Genomic DNA, 19314 nt, shown 5'->3' with positions numbered 1-19314 from the left:
TCTTTGAGGCCGACCGAAAGTCTTCCTCCATGGCCTCACCGAACTCCTCCCAAGCCCGAGTTTTTGCCGCGGCGACTGCCAGAGCCGCGCTCCGTTTGGCCCGTCGGTACCTGTCAGCTGCTTCAGGAGTCCCATGAGCCAGCCAGGCCCGATAGAACTCCTTCTTCAGCTTGACGGCATCCCTTACTTCCGGTGTCCACCACCGTGTTCGGGGATTGCCGCCGCGACAGGCACCGGAGACCTTATGGCCGCAGCTCCGGACAGCCGCACCGACAATGGAGGTGCGGAACATAGTCCATTCGGACTCGATGTCCCCCACCTCCCTCGGGACCTGGTTGAAGCTCTGTCGGAGGTGGGAGTTGAAGACCTCTCTGACAGGGGCCTCCGCCAAACGTTCCCAACAGACCCTCACTATGCGTTTGGGCCTGCCAGGTCTGTCCAGCTTTTTCCCCCGCCATCGAATCCAACTCACCACCAGGTGGTGATCAGTTGACAGCTCAGCCCCTCTCTTCACCCGAGTGTCCAAGACATATGGCCGAAGGTCAGAAGAAACGACTACAAAGTCGATCATCGACCTCCGACCTAGGGTGTCCTGGTGCCAAGTGCACTGGTGGACACCCTTATGCATGAACATGGTGTTCGTTATGGATAAACCGCGACTAGCACAGAAATCCAATAACAACTCACCGCTCGGGTTCAGATCAGGGAGGCCGTTCCTCCCAATCACGCCCCTCCAGGTATCACTGTCGCTGCCCACGTGGGCGTTAAAGTCCCCCAGTAGAACGACAGAGTCCCCAGTGGGAGCGCTTTCCAGCACGCCCCCCAGGGACTCTAAAAAGGCCGGGTACTCTACACTGCCGCTAGGCGCATAAGCACAAACGACAGTGAGAGACCGTTCCCTGACCCGAAGGCGTAGGGAGATGACCCTCTCATTCACCGGGGTAGACTCCAACACATGGCGGCTGAACTGGGGGGCTATTAATAAGCCCACACCAGCCCGCCGCCTCTCACCCTGGGCAACGCCAGAATAGTGGAGAGTCCACCCTCGATCGAGTAGAGTGGTTCCAGAACCCAAGCTGTGAGTGGAAGTGAGCCCGACTATATCTAGACGGTATCTCTCAACTTCCCGCACCAGCTCAGGCTCCTTCCCCGCCAGTGAGGTGACATTCCAAGTCCCAAAAACCAGAGTTGGCGCCCGAGGTTTGGGTCGGCCGGGCACTCGGCCCTGACCACCGCCCAAATCACAACGCACCGGCCCCTTATGGTTTCTCCGGCAGGTGGTGAGCCCACCGAAGAGCGGCTCCACGTTGTGGCTTCGGGCTGAGCCCGGCCAAGCCCCGTGGGCATAGACCTGGCCACCAGGCGCTCGCATGCGAGCCCCCCCCCCAGGCCTGGCTCCAGGGTGGGGCCCCGGTGACCCCATACCGGGCGGGGTAAACGGACGCCTTGATTTTTTTGTCATAAGGGGTTTTTGAACCGCGCTTTGTCTCGTCTGTCATCCAGGACCTGTCTGCCATGGGAGACCCTACCAGGGGCATGTAGCCCCAGACAACATAGCTCCTGGACTCATTCAGGCACTCAAACCCCTCCACCACGATAAGGTGGCGGTTCACGGAGGAGATTACTGACCTCCATATAACCAAAATATTGGTGAGGATTCAAGCTGTCACACCCTCACCAAACAGCTGACTGGCGACACCTGCGTCCAATCAAGAGAGCACAACATAAAAGGGCACCCCGGATGCAAGTCACTGGGGAACTTTGGATGGAAAACCTCAATGCGTTTCTCCTTAGCTTCCGGACTGCGGTTCTCTGGTTGTTTGCCTTTCCTTTAGTACAACGTTTGTCAGTCTATCAACCCCTGAATGACTCTCAACCATTCTTGTGTCTAGTCCTTTTATTAAACGAATGAGCCCACACCTGTGTCCGTTACTCCTTCCAGATCCCCGCCATGACACAAGCAAGGTTGAGCACTCAGTGTAAAAATACCAAATTAAAGCTTTCATTTCAGAACAGCAGGCAAAAGGAGAATGTATAAAGCTCAACTGAAAGAGTAAACTACCATCACCACACCAGGCAACTTGCTGACAAAAGGGACAGTTTGCCCCTGAATATGCCAAACTGATAACAACGAAAAGACAGGCAACTGAATTTTCAGGACAAAGTGACACAATCACCTTCATTGCTAAGACCGGTCTCACAAAGAGCTCTGTCTGGTACTTCAACAGGACTGGTGTTCATCTCTTAGAAAATATGTAGAAAGTGGACTACAGTGCTTGCAAAAGTATTCCAGCTCCTTGAATGATAGCACCATTTTCTGGATTCATACAGATGCATATGAATGTTCTTCATATCAGCATTTTTACCGGAGATCTATTTCACACAGTAAATTTCAAAAGTCAAAATGAGTTATTTGTCCCCAGTTTCTGGATATGAAAATCACTTGTGTAGGAGTCATTAGCCAGGCTGTGAGCCCACTGTGAAAATGAAGACTGAAAAGTATAGCACAGAATTAAGAGATAAAGTGATCCAAATGCATAAGTCAGGAAAAGAGAACAAAACAAATAAATAAAATACAAAAGTGCTTGAATGTCCCAGTGAGCACTATTAGATCCATCATCAGGAAGTGGAAAATATATTACACTACATAGTCGTTGTGTAAAGAAGGCTGTCCGTCAAAATTTAAGGCATAAACTGGTAAGGGAGGCAACAAGACACCAGCGATCACTTTGAAGAAACTACAGAAGTCAGTTATTGAAACTGGGGTATATGTGAATGAGTCCACAATATCAAGAGTTCCCTGTAACACTTCCTGATTTGGGAGGGTGGCAAGAAGGTATTACTCAAGAATATCCATATAAAAGGTACGCCTGGAGCTTGCCAATGCATAAGAGAAAAAGGAGGTTCTCGGACCTTCCCCTGTCACTCAGAACTGCGGAAACTCTGTCTGTTTTCAGGAAGGGTCTGAAAACCCATCTGTTCCAGATCCACTTTGCCCAAGATCTCTTCAGATCGTCTATGGTGTAACTGTTCACGCATTGTAACTCCGGAAGCATCCCCAGACACAACCTTCACTCAGCCATTACTCTGGTATTGTTCTGTTCATTTGTGTATCTTATAATATTTAAAAAAAAAAAAAAAAATTGGTGTGGGTATCGTGATTTGTCTGTGTCTTACGCACCTACTTGAACAATGAACCTCGGTGAAGCAAGTGGTAGGGAACAAACTAGGTTTGCTTGAGACTTTCATGTCTGCAGCTATGTCTCCTTCTCTCAATTTAATGCATAAATTGTACTTTTGCTGAGATGTACGTCGCTTTGGACAGAAGCATCTGCTAAATGAATAAATGTAAGTGTGAAATGGAGCAACACAACACACAAGTCTAGAGTTCTGAGTCTTCCCTGCCCCCAGTCCCACATGTGGAGCAATGCAGCAGAACACTCCCTAAACAGCACCATAGCAGAACATGAGCCCACTACTCCCCCTACCTGTCAGCTGAGAACCAAGGGGGCCAATAGTCCCGAAGGCAGAAGGGATGGGGGATAGTGCAGGGAAAGCCTTGGCTGGAGACTGCTGAAGGATGAGCCCTAGGATGGGGGAAATCCTGGCAAACTCTGGGTTTGGGATGCAGATGAGTGGTAGGTTCAGAGTCCAGAAACACATGGCCAAGAAAGGTGCAACAGCATAGTACTGCAAAAAAAAAAAAAAAAAAACTTTGCTTCAACAATAGAACGAAAGTTTACAAATATTTCAGAAAAAAAGTTACTTGATTACTTGTAATAATTGTTGTGAACTTTACATGTTCTACCTGTGCTTTCTCTGAGTGCTCTCGTTTCCTCCCATAGTCCATGTGTTTCAAGTGAACTGGTGACTAAAACTGCCCATAGTGTGTGAAAGCATGTATTCCACTGATGTACAGATGAGTGATTCACTGCTGGTAGTGCATGTAGCATTGTAAGTCATCTTGGATGAAGGGGTGTCAGCTAAATACTGCATAGTGTTCATTGTAAGTCAATTTGTAGAAAAGCAATTGCTAAATGAATAAATGTACATAAAATGAATGAAGTAATCAGCAATGTCAGATCCCAAACATAGTAAGAAAGTGTGACAATTCAAGCTTCATTTAAATTTTACAATTACTAGCCACTGGCTGGGAATACCTGCATGGGGGATACCGGGTCCATGCTACTGGCAACATGAGCCTTGGACAGGACCACAGGTGGCAGCTGGCAAGCCTTGTTCATCATGCTGCTGCGATTGCCCACTATGGTTAGGATGGTCTACACTTCTTGAAGAGGGGGAGACACACACTTAATGTCTTTGATGAGGTTAAGAAAATGAGTTTTAAAGCACTATTTGATTACTGCTCATAAATTCAAGGCCCTGACAGGGAGAATTATGCCAACAGTAGAGGGGCAGCAAACCAGTCTTACCCGACACAGGACTGCAGGCAGGCAAATATGGCAGCCAGTTTTTCTGGAGGCAACTGAGAGCTCTTGTCCTGCTCCATCTCTGGGGCAAGGCCACCCATGATGGAGGGATATTGGCACTTCAGGAAAGTTATACCTGCCTGAATGAAAGACTACTGTAAAAGCCAGCAACTCAGTACCAACACCATACATATTGTATTCTAACAGTTACTGGAATATGTACAAAGGTAAAGAAAAGGGGTGGAGGTACCCCCAAAAGTACCCTCCGAAACACACATTGGTTTAGGAGGATGCTCAAGACCCCAATTCAACCACAGTAAAATCATCATTACCTCTTTTACTTTTATTCTTTAACTGATTCCTTTGCTCAAGGTGATTAATAGGGATAACTGCCAAAACACCTGCATGCCAGTGGACTCACCCCATGCTCTCGAATGTTGTCAATAAGCCACTTGTCCAGTTTGAGGTACTCGCAGAGTGATGCAAGTCCAGCGAGATCAATAACGAAGGTGAAAGGCATACTGTTCAGCAACATGGACAGAGCCTGAAATGCACAAGAGAGGGAATTGAAGCCACTGACTGCCTGGCATATGTCCCAGCTGAAAAGGTTCTGCTGGACATAGAACAACCAGTTTTGAACTTTCAGTTGGAAAACAAAATAGTACTGCTAACACTCTTACCAACACAACTAGATAAGAACAGCACCACATCTTCAGGTGATGCGCAAGGTCCAGGATGCGAGAGAGCAAGGACTGGTCACACTGCGCCCCCCTTGTGTACCACTCAGCCATTGTGTGCATGAGCAGATGATGGATGGATGGAGACTGACCCTGGATAGGCACATGAGAGGTTAGTGCTGGTCAATCTCTTGAGTAGTGCTTGCAACACACTGCCAGTGTCCTACCCTACAGAAAGACCATCCCTGACTCCATCTTCTCACTACTACCCCCTGATGACTGACCAGTCCGTGCCAGGCATAGTGCAAGATGATAATGGCGTTGGGGTGGTTACCCAAGAAGATGGGCATGAGGGAACAGAGTAGCTCATGATGCAGGGTGTACCAGGAGGTACCCAGCTGCAGCGGTGCCAACACCAGCATGTCAGGGCAGTGCTTGACAGGCAAACTGAAGAGCTGCTTCAACTGCTCATACTGGCCCACCTCAGACAAGCGCAGCAGGCACTCTACCAGGTCTAGGCTCTTCCTGGGGTGAAAGGAGGGAAGATCCAAGTAACTCATCCCAAAACAACCTCAGCTCATGAAGCAGCACCAAAAGGGATATTTCAGGAAAGAAGCTTAGTACATGGAGAAAATACTGGGTAACACACCAGGTTGCCATTTCCTGGTTTTTATCTTCTGGCAGGGGCCTTGAGGACATCAAAGGCCACAGTGTGGTATGGATAATTGGCCAAACAGAAGACCTCTGGGTTCATTAAGCACTGCTGAATGAATGGCAACTGGAGGGAAGGAGGCAACGAACTTACTTTATACCTGCCCCCTTTCATCATCGTGATGAGAAAAACACCCCATACCTGGCCTTCTGCATACTTCCAAGGTCTGTAAATGAGCTCCACAGGAAAGGCCTCAATGCCAAGGCCCCACTGGATGGCATAAACCACAATCTGGAGTCCCTTGTTGTCACAAATGATGAACCTTGAGTGATCCAGCTCATAAGTCATGTCCTTGAAGTTTAAATTGGGTTTCTGAAAAAGTAAAAAAGCCAAGCCACACCACTGTATTCATCCAGTGAGTGTAGAGCAAGGGACTTTGGTGGTCTCAGCAGCTGAAAGCACTGTCTGAAACAATATCTATGAACATTTCAAAGTACCAGGTGTGAGGCTGAGATCCATCCTTTTTGTTCTTTCTATCATTCCATATGCTGCCGCAAGGTGCCAAAACTGACTGAGTGGGGGTGGGGAAAAAGAGTCCAACATCAGCAGGCACAAAAAAGTCCCCACCTTCACATTTCTCCTTCCATGAACCACCGTGCCCACTGTTCATGTGCAACAAGCATTCCATCAGGTGTCTGAATATTAGCAGACAAAAGGCCTGCAGAATGTCTGGAGTCTAAACTCTAGGATCTGAAAGGAACAGGTTGATCTTTCTGCCTGCATGGGAATTCCATCTGAAAAGCCAGAATGAATTCGAGCCATCATTACAACAACTTGCGTTACCTGGGAGGCAGTCAACTCCAGCACCCCAAACTGCAGGATTATGCTGCGAGATTCTTCTGTACTGAAATGGGAACAGCATCAAAATCAGCCCAAAGCACATGGATACAGAAGAGCAACACAGAATGTTCATGCCAAGTACCCACACTCACCTGGCAAAACATCTATAACCAACTTCCCACATGAACTCTGCCAGCAAACTCTCCATGGTCACTTTTGTGATCCCTCTGGAGTCTGGCAGAAAGCCATCCATCAGGATGTCCCACTTGTCAAGGTACAGCATTGGTGCCAGTACCACAGGACAGTGCTCTGGGGAGAAATCTGAAAAGCAAGTTGAAATCGATGACAGGCTGGGAGCTCTGAATTCCTCTGATTACAATCTAATATTTTCCTTAGTATTCCTCAAGCAAAGCCCAACACACCCTAACACAATGATCCAATCAGAAGTATCTGTACTCTCACTGTGACATACTGGAACTGTTTCTCAGAGGTCAGACCACTTTAACATAGAGCCAAAGCTTAGTCCCAAGGCTCTTCTGTTTAGTGGCAAACAAAGACTGTGCTAAGAGTGAAGCTTTTTTAATGCAAAAACAAAGGAAGAGTTACTGAACATCAGTACTCAAAATTACACCATCCATGGCTTAATAAAACAGGCAAATTTCAGCAGCACACCTCTGCAAAAAGTCTTGAAAAAAGCATCAGTCTGATCTTGCCAGACCCCATACAGCCTTCTCTGTCTAAAGAGATGGGAGAGCAGCAGATGGAGGACCTCTACAGTAATGTCCTGAAAGCAGCTTTTCTGGTGTCCTCCAGGGTCCGTGTCCACATATGAGTGCAGGAGGTTGAGGAGTTTCTCTCTCAGAAAGTGGGCTGCTGGAAGGATGAGAAATAAATATCTATTCAGTATCTTTCTGCCAACCTTACTTTAAAGACAAAATTAAATATCTGACAAGCAGTTGCAATAAGGGCAATAAGCCTGAAGACACACTAAAGGCAATAAGCCTAACCTGCTTATCCTTAAGTAAATTAAGTGCTGCAATAAAAAGAGATTCTTACCAAAACACCTAAAGTCAAACTTTAGAGAGTTGAGCAAGGACAGACCAAAAATAACCTACAATAGGGAGTACAAGTGAAGCTCACTACAGACAGGTTCTCTCACAACAGTATTCACACATCTAAGCTTTTTCCAGACTGACAGCCTTCATGCAGTATGTAATTGCTACCATTTTGCCTCTTGGACCTTATTTAGCTTTTATGTCAATGTTACCAAGGAGGTTAATGCTTGTGTTCCGATGTTTGGTTTTTTACTCTCCACTCTTTTCTGAAAAACCCTGAATAAAAATATTTGTATCTCCAGTCGCTGTAAATTGCGCACTCACCATGCCATCTCCTCACGCTCCTTGGGAGCTCACATTGCCGTACTTTCCTTCCGAAACATGACAGTAAAACAGGTGGAAACCGGGCACGTATGGCGCTGGTTGCACTGAGTCGGTGGAAACTTTGTGCTGTGGCAACACGATGGTGTAAAAACAGTGCAAAATCAGCTTAGACAAAGTCGCCACCTTAAGAATAACAACAAAGTCGCACGTTATGTAAGTTCACACACACACACACACACACATTTTCAGAACCGCTTGTCCCATACGGGGTCGCGGGGAACCAGAGCCTACCCGGCAACACAGGGCGTAAGGCTGGAGGGGGAGGGGACACACCCAGGACGGGACGCCAGTCCGTCGCAAGGCACCCCAAGCAGGACTCGAACCCCAGACCCACTGGAAAACAGGAACCGGTCCAACCCACTGCGCCACCGCATCCCCCCTATGGAAGTTCAATTCAATCTATTTTTATAGAGCACTCTTCTCACGCAGTGACACAGCGCTTTAACACAGGCATAAGGCAAGAAAAACAAATATATCAGATAAGAAACAAAGAAGACAGCTGACTACTAACTATCATAATATAGTACTTTTATAGAGCTATAAGTATGCCTACTGGCCACAGTGGAAAGGAACAAAACTTCCAACTGAAAATCAAAGGGGGGGGGGGACCTCTGAGGGACCAAGGGCCAGTGGCTGCCCACCCCTCCTGGGCATTCTAGATTAAGTGACAATTCTAAGCCAGTTAACAAGTAATAATGATATTGTTGCTATATGGTCTCTTGAATCCCTAGCTCAGCATGGTACATCTCGCCCATCGTGGCAGTTGGTCATCATTTTCAGACAGCTTGGAATTTGTCTGTCACCACCGGCCAGCCTCCTCAGGTCTTATGTAGCGAGACAATGTTCAACAAGAAGAAAGAACAGAGTTAGTAATTTGTAATTTAAACAGGTCAATTTAATATGCATTGGTATAAAGGTGGTAAAAACAAACAAAGGCACGTGGAATTACATTTTGAGGTGGAATGCCTGGGTGAACATGTAAATCTTTAATCCGGATTTGAAGACAGAATCAGACGGAATTTCTGACAGTAACTGGTAGAGTATTCCACAGTTTAGGTGCTCTTTGACTAAAGGCACAACCTCCTACTGAGGTGTTTTTAATCACAGATACTTTAAGGTAACCTGCATCCAATGAATGAAGATATTGTCCTGGGATATAAGAATCAATAAACTCACAAAGGTAAGATGGAGCAATGCCATGTACTGCTTTATAGGTCAAAAGTAGGATTTTACAATCAAATCTAAATGCAATTGGGAGCCAATGTAATGATTTAAGTACCGGTGTTATATGGTTATAAATTATAATCTGGTATGTGGATTGAAATAAAACCTGGCCTCCTCTATATGGAGATTGGGTTTAAACTTCATTTTAGAAAACACACTTCTCGTTCTGCTATACTGAAATCTATGAAACCGATTCAGTTTGTGTTTAAATTACAACTTGGTCCTTAACACCTCTAAAACAAAGGAGATGATTGTGGACTTCAGGAGAGCAAATGCAATAGACCATCTTCCCTTCCACATACCAGAAGAAACAGTGGAAAGCCTGAAGTTCCTTGGAGTCCCTGTGTCAAAGCAACTGACATGGACCTACAACATCTCACACCTGGTCAAAAAGGCCCAACAAAGGCCCTTCTTCCTCAGGAACCTGAAACAAGCCCAGCTCCCACAGGAACTCCTGCTACATTTCTACAGGACCGCCACTGAGAGCATCCTGACCAACTGCGCCGTTGTGCGGTATGCCAGCTGTACAGCCGCCGAGCAGAAAGATCTGCATCGTGTGGCAAAGGCAGCCCAGCACATCAATGGGATGGAGCTCCCCAACTTAGACACCATCTATGCTAGCCAAGTGAGAAAGAAGGCTGGCAGTATCATCACGGACACCACACCCCGGTCACTCCCTGTTTGAACCTCTGCCAACTGGCAAACAGTTCAAGGCAATAAAAACCTGCACCAGCAGACTAAGGAAAAGCTTCTTTCCCAGAGCTGTGGCCTCCATGACACCCTCCTTGCCCAACCAGAGGAAGCTGATCACAAAGCCAGCTGCCACCTCCATTAGTCCCCCCCCTCCCTCAAAGCTGCTAAGGACTAAGGACTGTAAAGCTTTTCAGTGCAATTCTTCATTCCATTCCAATTTTTCCTTCTTTATCTATTTATTTACTTACTTACTTGGTTTTTTGTATCAAGTGTTCTTTCTGCTTCTGTTCTTCTGGGGTTGCCATTACTGAATTTCATATATTGTATACAATAATAAACAACAGTAAAACTGATGGAGCTCCACACCGAGGCGGCCATTTGCGGCGCCATTGCAACATAACATCCGAGATGGTGATGAGTCTGCTTACAGACAGGAGGTCCAAGAGCTGGCTGTCTGGTGCAGTCATAACAACCTGGAGCTGAACACGCTCAAAACAGTGGAGATGATTGTGGACTTTAGGAGAAACACCTCAGCATTATCCCCACTCACCATCATGAACAGCACTGTGGCAACAGTGGAGTCATTCAGGTTCCTGGGCACCACCATCTCACAGGACCTGAAGTGGGAGTTCCACATAGACTCCATTGTGAAAAAGGCCCAGCAGAGGTTGTACTTCCTTCGCCAGCTGAGGAAGTTCAACCTGCCACAGGAGCTACTGATGCAATTCTACTCCGCAGTCATCCAGTCTGTCCTCTGCACCTCTATAACTGTCTGGTTCGGCTCAGCTATGAAATCAGACATCAGAAGAATACAGCAGATAGTTCGGACTGCTGGAAGAATCATCGGCACATCCCCCCCAGCTCTCCAAGAACTGCACTCGTCCAGAGTCAGTGAAAGGGCTAGCAAAATCATTCTAGACCCCTCACATCCAGGCCACTTCCTCTTCGAACCTTTGCCATCTGGCCAGTGCTATAGAGCACTGAGCACCAGGACAGCCAGGCACAAGAAAAGTTTCTTTCCTCAGGCCATCTATCTCATGAACAGTTAAATCCCCCCTAGAGAGTAAACCAGTCCAATACACAATGCTATTTATATTTATAATTATATCTATTTATCACATCACATCTTACTCACATTCCCTTGCATTTGTAGAACATATCTGTACAAACATATCTAGTGACTATTTTTGTAATATTGGGTACTTATATTTTTATATATTTTTTATCCTTCATTCACATACTCTATCTTCTCATCTGTGTCTTGTCACTGTCATTCTGTCTGTGCTGTGGAAGTTTCTGTCACCAAGACAAATTCCTTGTGTGAACATACTTGGAAATAAAGCTCGTTCTGATTCTGATTCTGAACAGTAAAACTGATGCTAATATTATTGTACTGTGCAAGGATACTGTTACACTAAGAGGTGATAACACCTTATGTACAGTTTTTATAGAACCGAGGGCTCAACCCTGGTACGGCAAACTATCAGAAAATATTTAGGTTTTTCTGAGCTGTAAACGACTTCATGAAAGTAATTCGGTCACATGCCTAAGTGGACGTTTAAATGCGGTGTCCAATCACATGACTTAGAAACCGGGATCACGTGTCAGGACTGCTGCTCCTAAGAGGTTACTCGTGTTTAATCATGTGACCAAGATGCTACTCCTATCACGAGCGCTGTGTTTCATCAGCTGATTGCGTGTGTGCGCTCATGACAATCACATGAAGGCATGTTAGTTCGGCGGTTGTGTGGTTGATACTTGGAATTTCGGTTGACCTGTCGGCACCGTGACAACTTATACTCGACTACTCTCGGTTTCTGTGTGAATCTGTATGTGTGTCTGCATGTGACATGTCACTGTACGGCGTGTGCGCTGTTCTGGCACTCGTGTCCGGAAACGCTTTCTGTTTCTACGACCCCGACGAGGTGGTCGACCTACCCGGCATGTCCTTCAAACCAGCCTACAGGCAGTGGTCCGGGTACCTAGAAGCCGGGCCGGGCCGGTACCTCCATTACTGGTGAGGGAGGGATCAGGTTTGTTAGTTAGTTATCTGGGTTTAATTAAAGCCAACTGCTTCTTTTCTGTGTTGAGGCATGTGTGATCGAGCGCAGGCAAGTTCGAGTGCTACGGTAGAAATGAAAAAGGAAGTGAACCTAGGTGGACCACAGATGCTACACGTGGATAGATGGGGATGGTTGGGAGATATGCCTTCACCTGCTCTGTGTCTCCTCAGGTTTGTGATGTCTCAGAATGAGCCCCTGAAGGACCCGCTGGTGCTGTGGCTGAACGGCGGGCCGGGCTGCAGTTCGCTGGATGGGTTCCTCTCGGAGAACGGGCCCTTTCATGTGAGTGTTCACCCAGTGCCCCCTCTCCACCCCCCAGTGTGATTGTCCTGGGTGTGGAGCCCAGTCCTGGGTGAGAGAAGGGTGCTCTTCTTTTTTTTTAATTATAAACCAAATATCTCATTGCAAGAGGCTTCTGGTCTTCCAGCTTTATCCTGTGCGGGGACCTCAGGAGAGCATGGCCAGGAGACTCTCCCTGACACTTCTGTCATTTCGTCCTCTTCTGCAATTTGCACAGGTGAACGATGATGGTGCCACCCTTTACGACAACAAGTTCAGCTGGAACAAGGTGGCCAACATGCTGTACCTGGAGTCTCCGGCTGGCGTGGGCTTCTCCTATTCAGACGACCAGCAGTACAAGACCGATGACGACCAGGTGGGTGTGGGTGACAGCTCCTCATGACGAAACTGTGTTACATCAGACTTGTGGCTAAAATTGAACAGAATGCTCTGCTCTTGCAGACACCTTGGGTTTTTAAAACTGTGACAGCTTGTTTATTTTCTTATATTGTATTTTACATTTTATAAAGAAATCAAAGTACCAACACGAAAAAGTGCTGAATCCATGTGGAGAAGACTTCAGTTATGTCTTTTCTCTCTGACTGGGGGCTATGTAAATGGCATGATTGTCCCTCTAGTGGGTGCCATATTTGTAGTTAAAAATCAGAGTCCTTGCTGTTAGCTAGGCAGTCCAAGCTTCCTCCAGTTGGACTGTGGGCGTGTAGATGGCGATCCAGTCCATCTGACATGGTCTTGTCTGACATACCTTCCCCACAGGTGGCTGACAACAACTACTTGGCACTGAAGAGCTTCTTCAGCAAGTTCCCCAACTTCACTCAGAATGACTTCTACATTTTTGGTGAAAGCTACGGTGGCATCTATGCACCCACGCTCAGCCTCAGGGTGGCCACCGGGGGCACCAAAATTAACTTGAAGGTAATGGTGTCCCGTCCTGGGTGTGTCCCCTCCCCCTCCGGCCTTACGCCCTGTGTTACCGGGTAGGCTCCGGTTCCCCGCGACCCCGTATGGGACAAGCGGTTCTGAAAGTGTGTGTGTGTGTGTGTGTGTGTGTGTGTGTGTGTAATGCATCTGCTCTGAGAGGTGGTGCTAGTGCTGTGGCCAGTCTTCATTTCCTTAACTACATCTCTCTTACTGTCAACAGGGGTTTGCAGTTGGAAATGGTATCACCAGTTTTGCTCTCAATGATCAGTCCCTCATCTACTTTGGGTATTACCACGGGCTCTTCGGAGAACAGTAAGTCTTTTTGTTTGTTTGTCTGTCGGTTTGTATGTGCTTGTACATGTGTTCTGTCCTCCTTATACCTCATGTATAATGTGATAAGTCAAATGCAAAATGAGTTAACTATCTCATCAAGGAATTCCTCTTAACTGATTAAATGTAGCAGAAAATTTAGAAAATATTTACACAAATTTTACATGTAAATAATTAAACATTAAGGCTAACACATGACCTTTGACTTATTCACAATTTCTGATAAAATATCAAGCAACACAGTTTAAATAAAATTTAACATAAGTAGATAGTAGTCTCATTCACATATCGAATTGAATTTTACAGTTCTTTAAAGATGTGTATATAAAGCAGTTGCATACCAACAGTGTTTGGAAAGGTTCAGCCACTAAAGAAATTAACTTTGACATTACTGTAGTCACATTTTCCAATTCACCCTATTTACTACGGTGTGATGTCACCAAAGATGGACAAACAATAGAAACGTCAACAAGCCAATAAACCGTTGTTATAATGAAATCCTGAAGGGGACAGTAAAACACTACCAAACTATCTGAAACAGCCAGCACTAGCGGCTCACTGTAATTACTTTTATTCATTTAGGAGATTCTTTTCTCCAGACTGACGTACATCTCACAGGAAAAACAATGTGTGCATTATATCAGGAGAAAGAAAGACTTGAATGCATATGTATGATTCTAAAGCACAGTTAATTTATTTCCTTTCCACTGCATGAAGTAATGTATATCACACAAGTAGCTACATAAAAGTTTATCCAAATAATCAACAATTACTAGTCACTCTTTTTTTGGAAACAAGTTTTCACATTACACAAGTAGGTGTGTTAACGTTTATCTGTTATTCAACCATTATGGTTTTAAACTTATAGAACATGAATATTTACACATAATGAGATGAGATACTTTATTGTCATTGTTTGCAATACAACAATTTTCTGTGGCAGCCCTCAGAGCAGCAGCAGCGGAAAGAAAGAACACTTTAAGGAAATAAATAAGAATTAGACTGAAACTTTGAAGTCCTTTCATGTAGCTTTTCTAATGCTGATGTAGCCTTGGCTTGTGGGGGAATGTATGGCTTACTGCACCAATTGTTGTTCACCTCCTCTGCTCTTCTTGGAGTCCCTCATCCAATCCACTTCTGATCTCATCCATCTTGTTGGTAATGGACCTGAAGGTGGCAAGGAACAGGCTCTGAAGTGCTGGTCTGTACGGGTTAGCCTTTAGTCAAGCACGTGGCCTGGGTTCACGTCCCTGCTTCTGTTTCCTCTCCCTCTGTTACCTAAACTGCCTCGCTGGTGGGATGGCAATTCTGATGGGCTCTGGGGGGCGTAGGATCTCCGAGGGGATGAAAGTGGTGTCAGATCTGGGTCTGTGTAGTGGTCTCTGGTGATTATATGAATTTAAGAGATCATGGAGAAGTAAGTCTGGAAAAGGTGAGTTTTAAGGTAGGCTTAGATACAAATATCTTGAAAATTAGCCTAAATGTGTTTCCAGAAAAAATTCTCTAAATATCCCATAAAATTTTCTACATATCCTCAAAAATGCCTAAATATCGATATACATATCGATATTATTTTGAAGATTGTGTTATCTGTGAAAGGATGAGACTGACAAACACATAAAAACGGTTTTATTACATACTTGAAATGACTTGAATCTCAGAACTTTCATGCCTGATTCTGAATATTTCCATATATATATATATATATATATATATATAATTTTTTAAATTATATATATGGAAGTATAATTTTTATTATTTTTTTCTCTATCTCAAATAAATGTAAATACCTGGATATTTGTATCTAAGCCTATTTTAAGATTCTCCTTAAATGTATAGAGAGTTAGCAGTTCTGAGTGAGAGGGGGAGGTCATTCCACCACATTGGAGCCAGAACCGAAAACCTTTGTGCTTTTGGACCTTTTGTACATGGGACCACCAAGCAGGCAGAGGTGGAGGAGCGTAGCGGTATCTTTGGGGTGTAGCAGATGATCAGGTCTTGAACAGCTCCCAGATATCCTGTCTGGACTACTGCAACGACTAAATAGTAGATATCACCATAGCTTGGACACGTGGCTGCGCAGAGTCTGTTGTTAGATAGGGACGGATCCTGCGAACGTTATGCAGTATGTACCTGCAGGTCCAAGTTGTGGCTTCAATATGCTGAGAGACTTGAGTCTAGGAGTAATGATTGACTCTTAGCCAAGGAAACAGGAAAAATCAGAGTTGTCCAGTTTGATGGCGAGTTCATGACAGAAAGATGGGCCAGCTGGTAGGTGAAATGTCTCTCTTTTGGAGTGGTTTAGTTGTTAGTAGTTATCAGACATCCAGGCAGAGATACACTACAAAATGTCTGTTCCTCCAGGTTGAAATGACAGGAAGAGCTGGGTGTCATCGGCGTACCACTGGTAGTTGAATCCATGAGAGGCGATGACAGGACCAAGGGAAGAGGTGTAAATAGAGGAGAGTAGGGTGCCTAATACTGAGCCCTGAGAGATCAGCTCAAAGGCTGAGGGGATGAATGGGAGCTCTGCCAGACCACTTGGTAATGGCACTTGCAGAATTTTCAGTTAATGTTCTGTAACCCACCCAAGTGTGTGTCTGTGACCAGGTGTTGCTGATAGCTTGGAGTTTGACAATAGTGCCCACAAACTCCTGTGTGTTAAGTTTTATCTTGGTACATGGGGTGAGCTTATGATTCTTTCTCCTGCAGACTGTGGACTGATCTGAACAACAACTGCTGTAGAAATGGCTCATGCAACTTCTACAACTCCACAGAACCAGGCTGCATCACCACGGTGAGACACGCAGGTCTCTGGTTCCTTCAGCGTCCCTCATATGTGCGCACATGCCACAAACCTATGGCTCGCCCTCTGCTCATTCCAGGTGTCCCAGGCCTATAATATCGTCTACAGCTCAGGACTCAACGTGTATGCGCTGTACCTGGATTGTGCGGGGGGTGTCGGCTCCCAGCACCCCTTCCACTTCTCTATGCAACACCTGTTCCGCAACTATAGGAAGATGTGGGCGATGGAGCAGGTGAGCAGATGTGGCAGCACCTTGCCCTCATGTGAGTGCAGCTGCAGTGTGGCACAGGGTGGATGTTGAACTAACAATCCCATGTCTCAATCTGTTCGCATACACCAATGTCCCCTGTTATGAGTTCTTAAAGGTTATGTAAAATATAAGAATGTCTTTCCCTTTATTTTGTGTTTTCTTTAATGACCTGCTTCTTACATGTAAATGATGAACGTGACCTGTGTTTACCCTTAGAGCTGATGGATGGCAGTTAAGCGCACCCAAACAATAGTAGCGTGAGACCACCTTAACTGACCTCACTTCCACAGTGTTTACAGCTTGTGTCTGATGTACCTGAGTGTCAGTGATCAACAAGCTGAAGAATGTCATACATGTTTATGGGATGAATCACTCAAGAATCAGCAATTTAGTTTGTTGAAATTTTTATTTTTCAGTCATTTTAAAGTAGGTTGAAGTTTAAACTTTGCAATATCTGTAGTTTCTGTAGCACCCACCTAGTGAATAAATCATAAGAAGTATATTATACTCTTATTGCTTGTGACTTTAGAGTTTGAAGCACTATGATTGATTAACTGACTTCTGATCCCAGCCATGTTTGTAAGCTAAAGAACCTTCAGTGATTTACTGACGTGTTCAGGTGTGGGTGTTTTGTGCATCTGATGCTCATCCTTTTCCTGTTCTAGTTCTCCAGAGTTGTGGAGTTGCCAGACGAGTCCCAGCTCTCCCTGAATGAGGTACCTCTCTGCATCAACAGCACAGCCCAGATGAACTGGCTGAATCGTGGTGATGTGCGCAAAGCCCTGCACGTTCCAGACATCCTGCCAGCCTGGGACATCTGCAGGTGCGTCGATCCAGAGGTTGTTGTTGTTGTGTGTGGTGTGTGTTTTTTTTTTTTTTTTTTTTTTTTTCTCTCTCTCTTCCCCTCACCCTTCTCCCAGTCTGTGGGTCCCACATAGGTGCTGTGACCTCTGACTCCTGTTCTGTAGTGATGTGGTAGCGCACCAGTACCAGACCACATACAAGACCATGAAGGATGTGTATCTGAAGCTACTGAGCTTGGGACTCAGGGTTCTGGTCTACAATGGAGACACAGACATGGCCTGCAACTTCCTGGGCTGCCAGTGGTTTGTGGAGATGCTCGGGCAGAAGGTCAGTGTGGCAGTGATCTAACAGATGGAACAGCTCATTCCCTCCCTGAAATATGTAGTTTGAGTATGATAGTGTTGTGCTGTGATGGAAGGACACCACAGGGGGTGCTGCTCCTCCATGTCTTTGACCAGTGTCCCCCGGTCCATCTGCAACAGACGACACTTTACCAGCCATGGCTGTTCGAGCGCCAGGTTGCAGGATTCTACCAGCAGTTCGGCAACGTTACCCTGCTTACAGTGAAGGTGAGCATCATTCACCAGCTCTCAGGGTTCATTTCCAGTCTGTCTCACCACATCTCCCTTGTTCCTATCCTCCTCCACTGCCATTGCATGTATTTATGCGTGTGTGGAAATGGGTAGCAGCATTGTGGTTAGAGCTGCCAATGCAAAATCTGAAGGTCACAAGATCAAGTTCTACCTCCTGTTCTAATACCCTTGATCAAGGTACTTACTCTGAACTGATATAGTAAAAATTACTCAGTTTTGTGTGTGTGTGTTGATTAATCAATATAAGTAGCTTGACCCTATATGCTGTTTTGGAGAAGAGTGTCAGTTAAATGAATCAAATTTTCCTCCCCTCTTTTGGGACTTCTCAGCTATGTTCTGAGGGACATTCCTTTTTATTTTGGGTTTTTTTTTTTTTTTTTTTTTTTTTTTTGTCCCCTCTGCAGGGTGCTGGACACATGGTCCCACAGTGGGCTCCAGGTCCCGCCTTTCACATGTTCCAGGCCTTCCTGTCTGGCAGTCCATATTGAGGGCACTCCTGTCCCTCTGCAAACACCAATCCTCCAGTATTGATCTACACATCCAGCTCACTATAACGATCCTTTTGAGGGGATTGTGCTACTATGTCCTCCACCCTGTAATCACAGCACTGTAGCATGCTCCACTGTGTTTGGGCAAGTCTTCAGTACTGCTCACATGATTGATTAAAGATCTTTTCATACTGAGGCCCAAAGTGATCCATCTGGTTCACACAGTTCAAATTTGTCACCTTTCAGAGTTGGAAAATAGCCGTCAATTTACCCCACTTCTGCTTTACCGCACTTAGGATATTTCTAAGGCCTTCAGCAAAGGGGCCCCATTGAGACAAGACTAAATGCAGTTGGAGCCTAATGTCATTGTTTCAGGACACTGTGCCTTCTAGGTCCTGCTCACACTGGAGGGATGAACCTTTCACAGATGCTAGAGTGAGCGCCTGTGGAACCCATCACGGGGTACAGCACAGAGGTACCGCTTGAATATTGGCCTGGGAGCAAGTGAGAACCACAGGCAGATGTGATGACCTGTTTGATGGGCTGTGCAACCACCTGGACTCTTGTTCTTCAGGACTCTACTACCCCCTCCCTCACCACCAGTGTGGGCTCCTGTCCCTTGTCTCTCAGCTCTCTGTGTGTTCTCACTGGTATGACTGAGTGCAGGTTCTTCATTTCTTCAATCATCACAAGTGCAAAATTTTATCTTTTGTAATTTTTATGTTTTTTTTTTTTAAAAAAAAAAAAACATTTCTGTGACAGGCGGCTCCTGTGTGGTTTCTGCACTAAAGACATGAACCATCA

The 19314-nt window shown here is 45.7% G+C and overlaps 1 protein-coding gene and 1 pseudogene across 4 annotated transcripts; one reads left to right on the top strand and one right to left on the bottom strand.

Moving 5' to 3' along the window:
- LOC108937847 (CCR4-NOT transcription complex subunit 1-like) overlaps nt 1-11784 on the bottom strand; it is a 20918-nt pseudogene extending 9134 nt beyond the window's left edge.
- On the top strand, nt 11608-19314 carry LOC108937935 (lysosomal protective protein). 4 transcript variants are annotated; one of them, XM_018758170.2, is made up of 11 exons: nt 11608-11681; nt 12189-12300; nt 12536-12673; nt 13075-13233; nt 13460-13551; nt 16282-16366; nt 16455-16607; nt 17291-17448; nt 17594-17756; nt 17888-17998; nt 18427-19314. In XM_018758170.2, the coding sequence occupies exons 2-11, from the start codon at nt 12196-12198 to the stop codon at nt 18508-18510; spliced, it is 1248 nt and encodes a 415-aa protein (XP_018613686.1). In that variant the 5' UTR covers nt 11608-11681; nt 12189-12195; the 3' UTR covers nt 18511-19314. The 4 variants fall into 4 exon arrangements, with proteins under 4 accessions (XP_018613686.1, XP_018613684.1, XP_018613685.1 ...); XM_018758168.2 differs by having other exon boundaries at nt 11631-11972; nt 17912-17998; XM_018758169.2 differs by having other exon boundaries at nt 11631-11972; nt 18903-19314.

The sequence above is a fragment of the Scleropages formosus genome, chromosome 1, assembly GCF_900964775.1.
Source record: "Scleropages formosus chromosome 1, fSclFor1.1, whole genome shotgun sequence".
NCBI classification, from domain to species: domain Eukaryota; kingdom Metazoa; phylum Chordata; class Actinopteri; order Osteoglossiformes; family Osteoglossidae; genus Scleropages; species Scleropages formosus.
The sequence above is the reverse complement of the archived record's forward strand: the minus strand, read 5'-3'. Positions and strand labels throughout refer to the sequence as shown.

What these genes read in the sequence shown, in the direction of transcription:
- LOC108937935 (XM_018758167.2), top strand. Translation starts at nt 11,806, where the DNA reads ATGTCACTGTACGGCGTGTGCGCTGTTCTGGCACTCGTGTCCGGAAAC. An exon ending in AACCAGGCTGCATCACCACG is followed by an intron (nt 16,367 to 16,454) that starts GTGAGACACGCA and finishes TGCTCATTCCAG; the next exon opens with GTGTCCCAGGCCTATAATAT. An exon ending in AGATGTGGGCGATGGAGCAG is followed by an intron (nt 16,608 to 17,290) that starts GTGAGCAGATGT and finishes TTCCTGTTCTAG; the next exon opens with TTCTCCAGAGTTGTGGAGTT.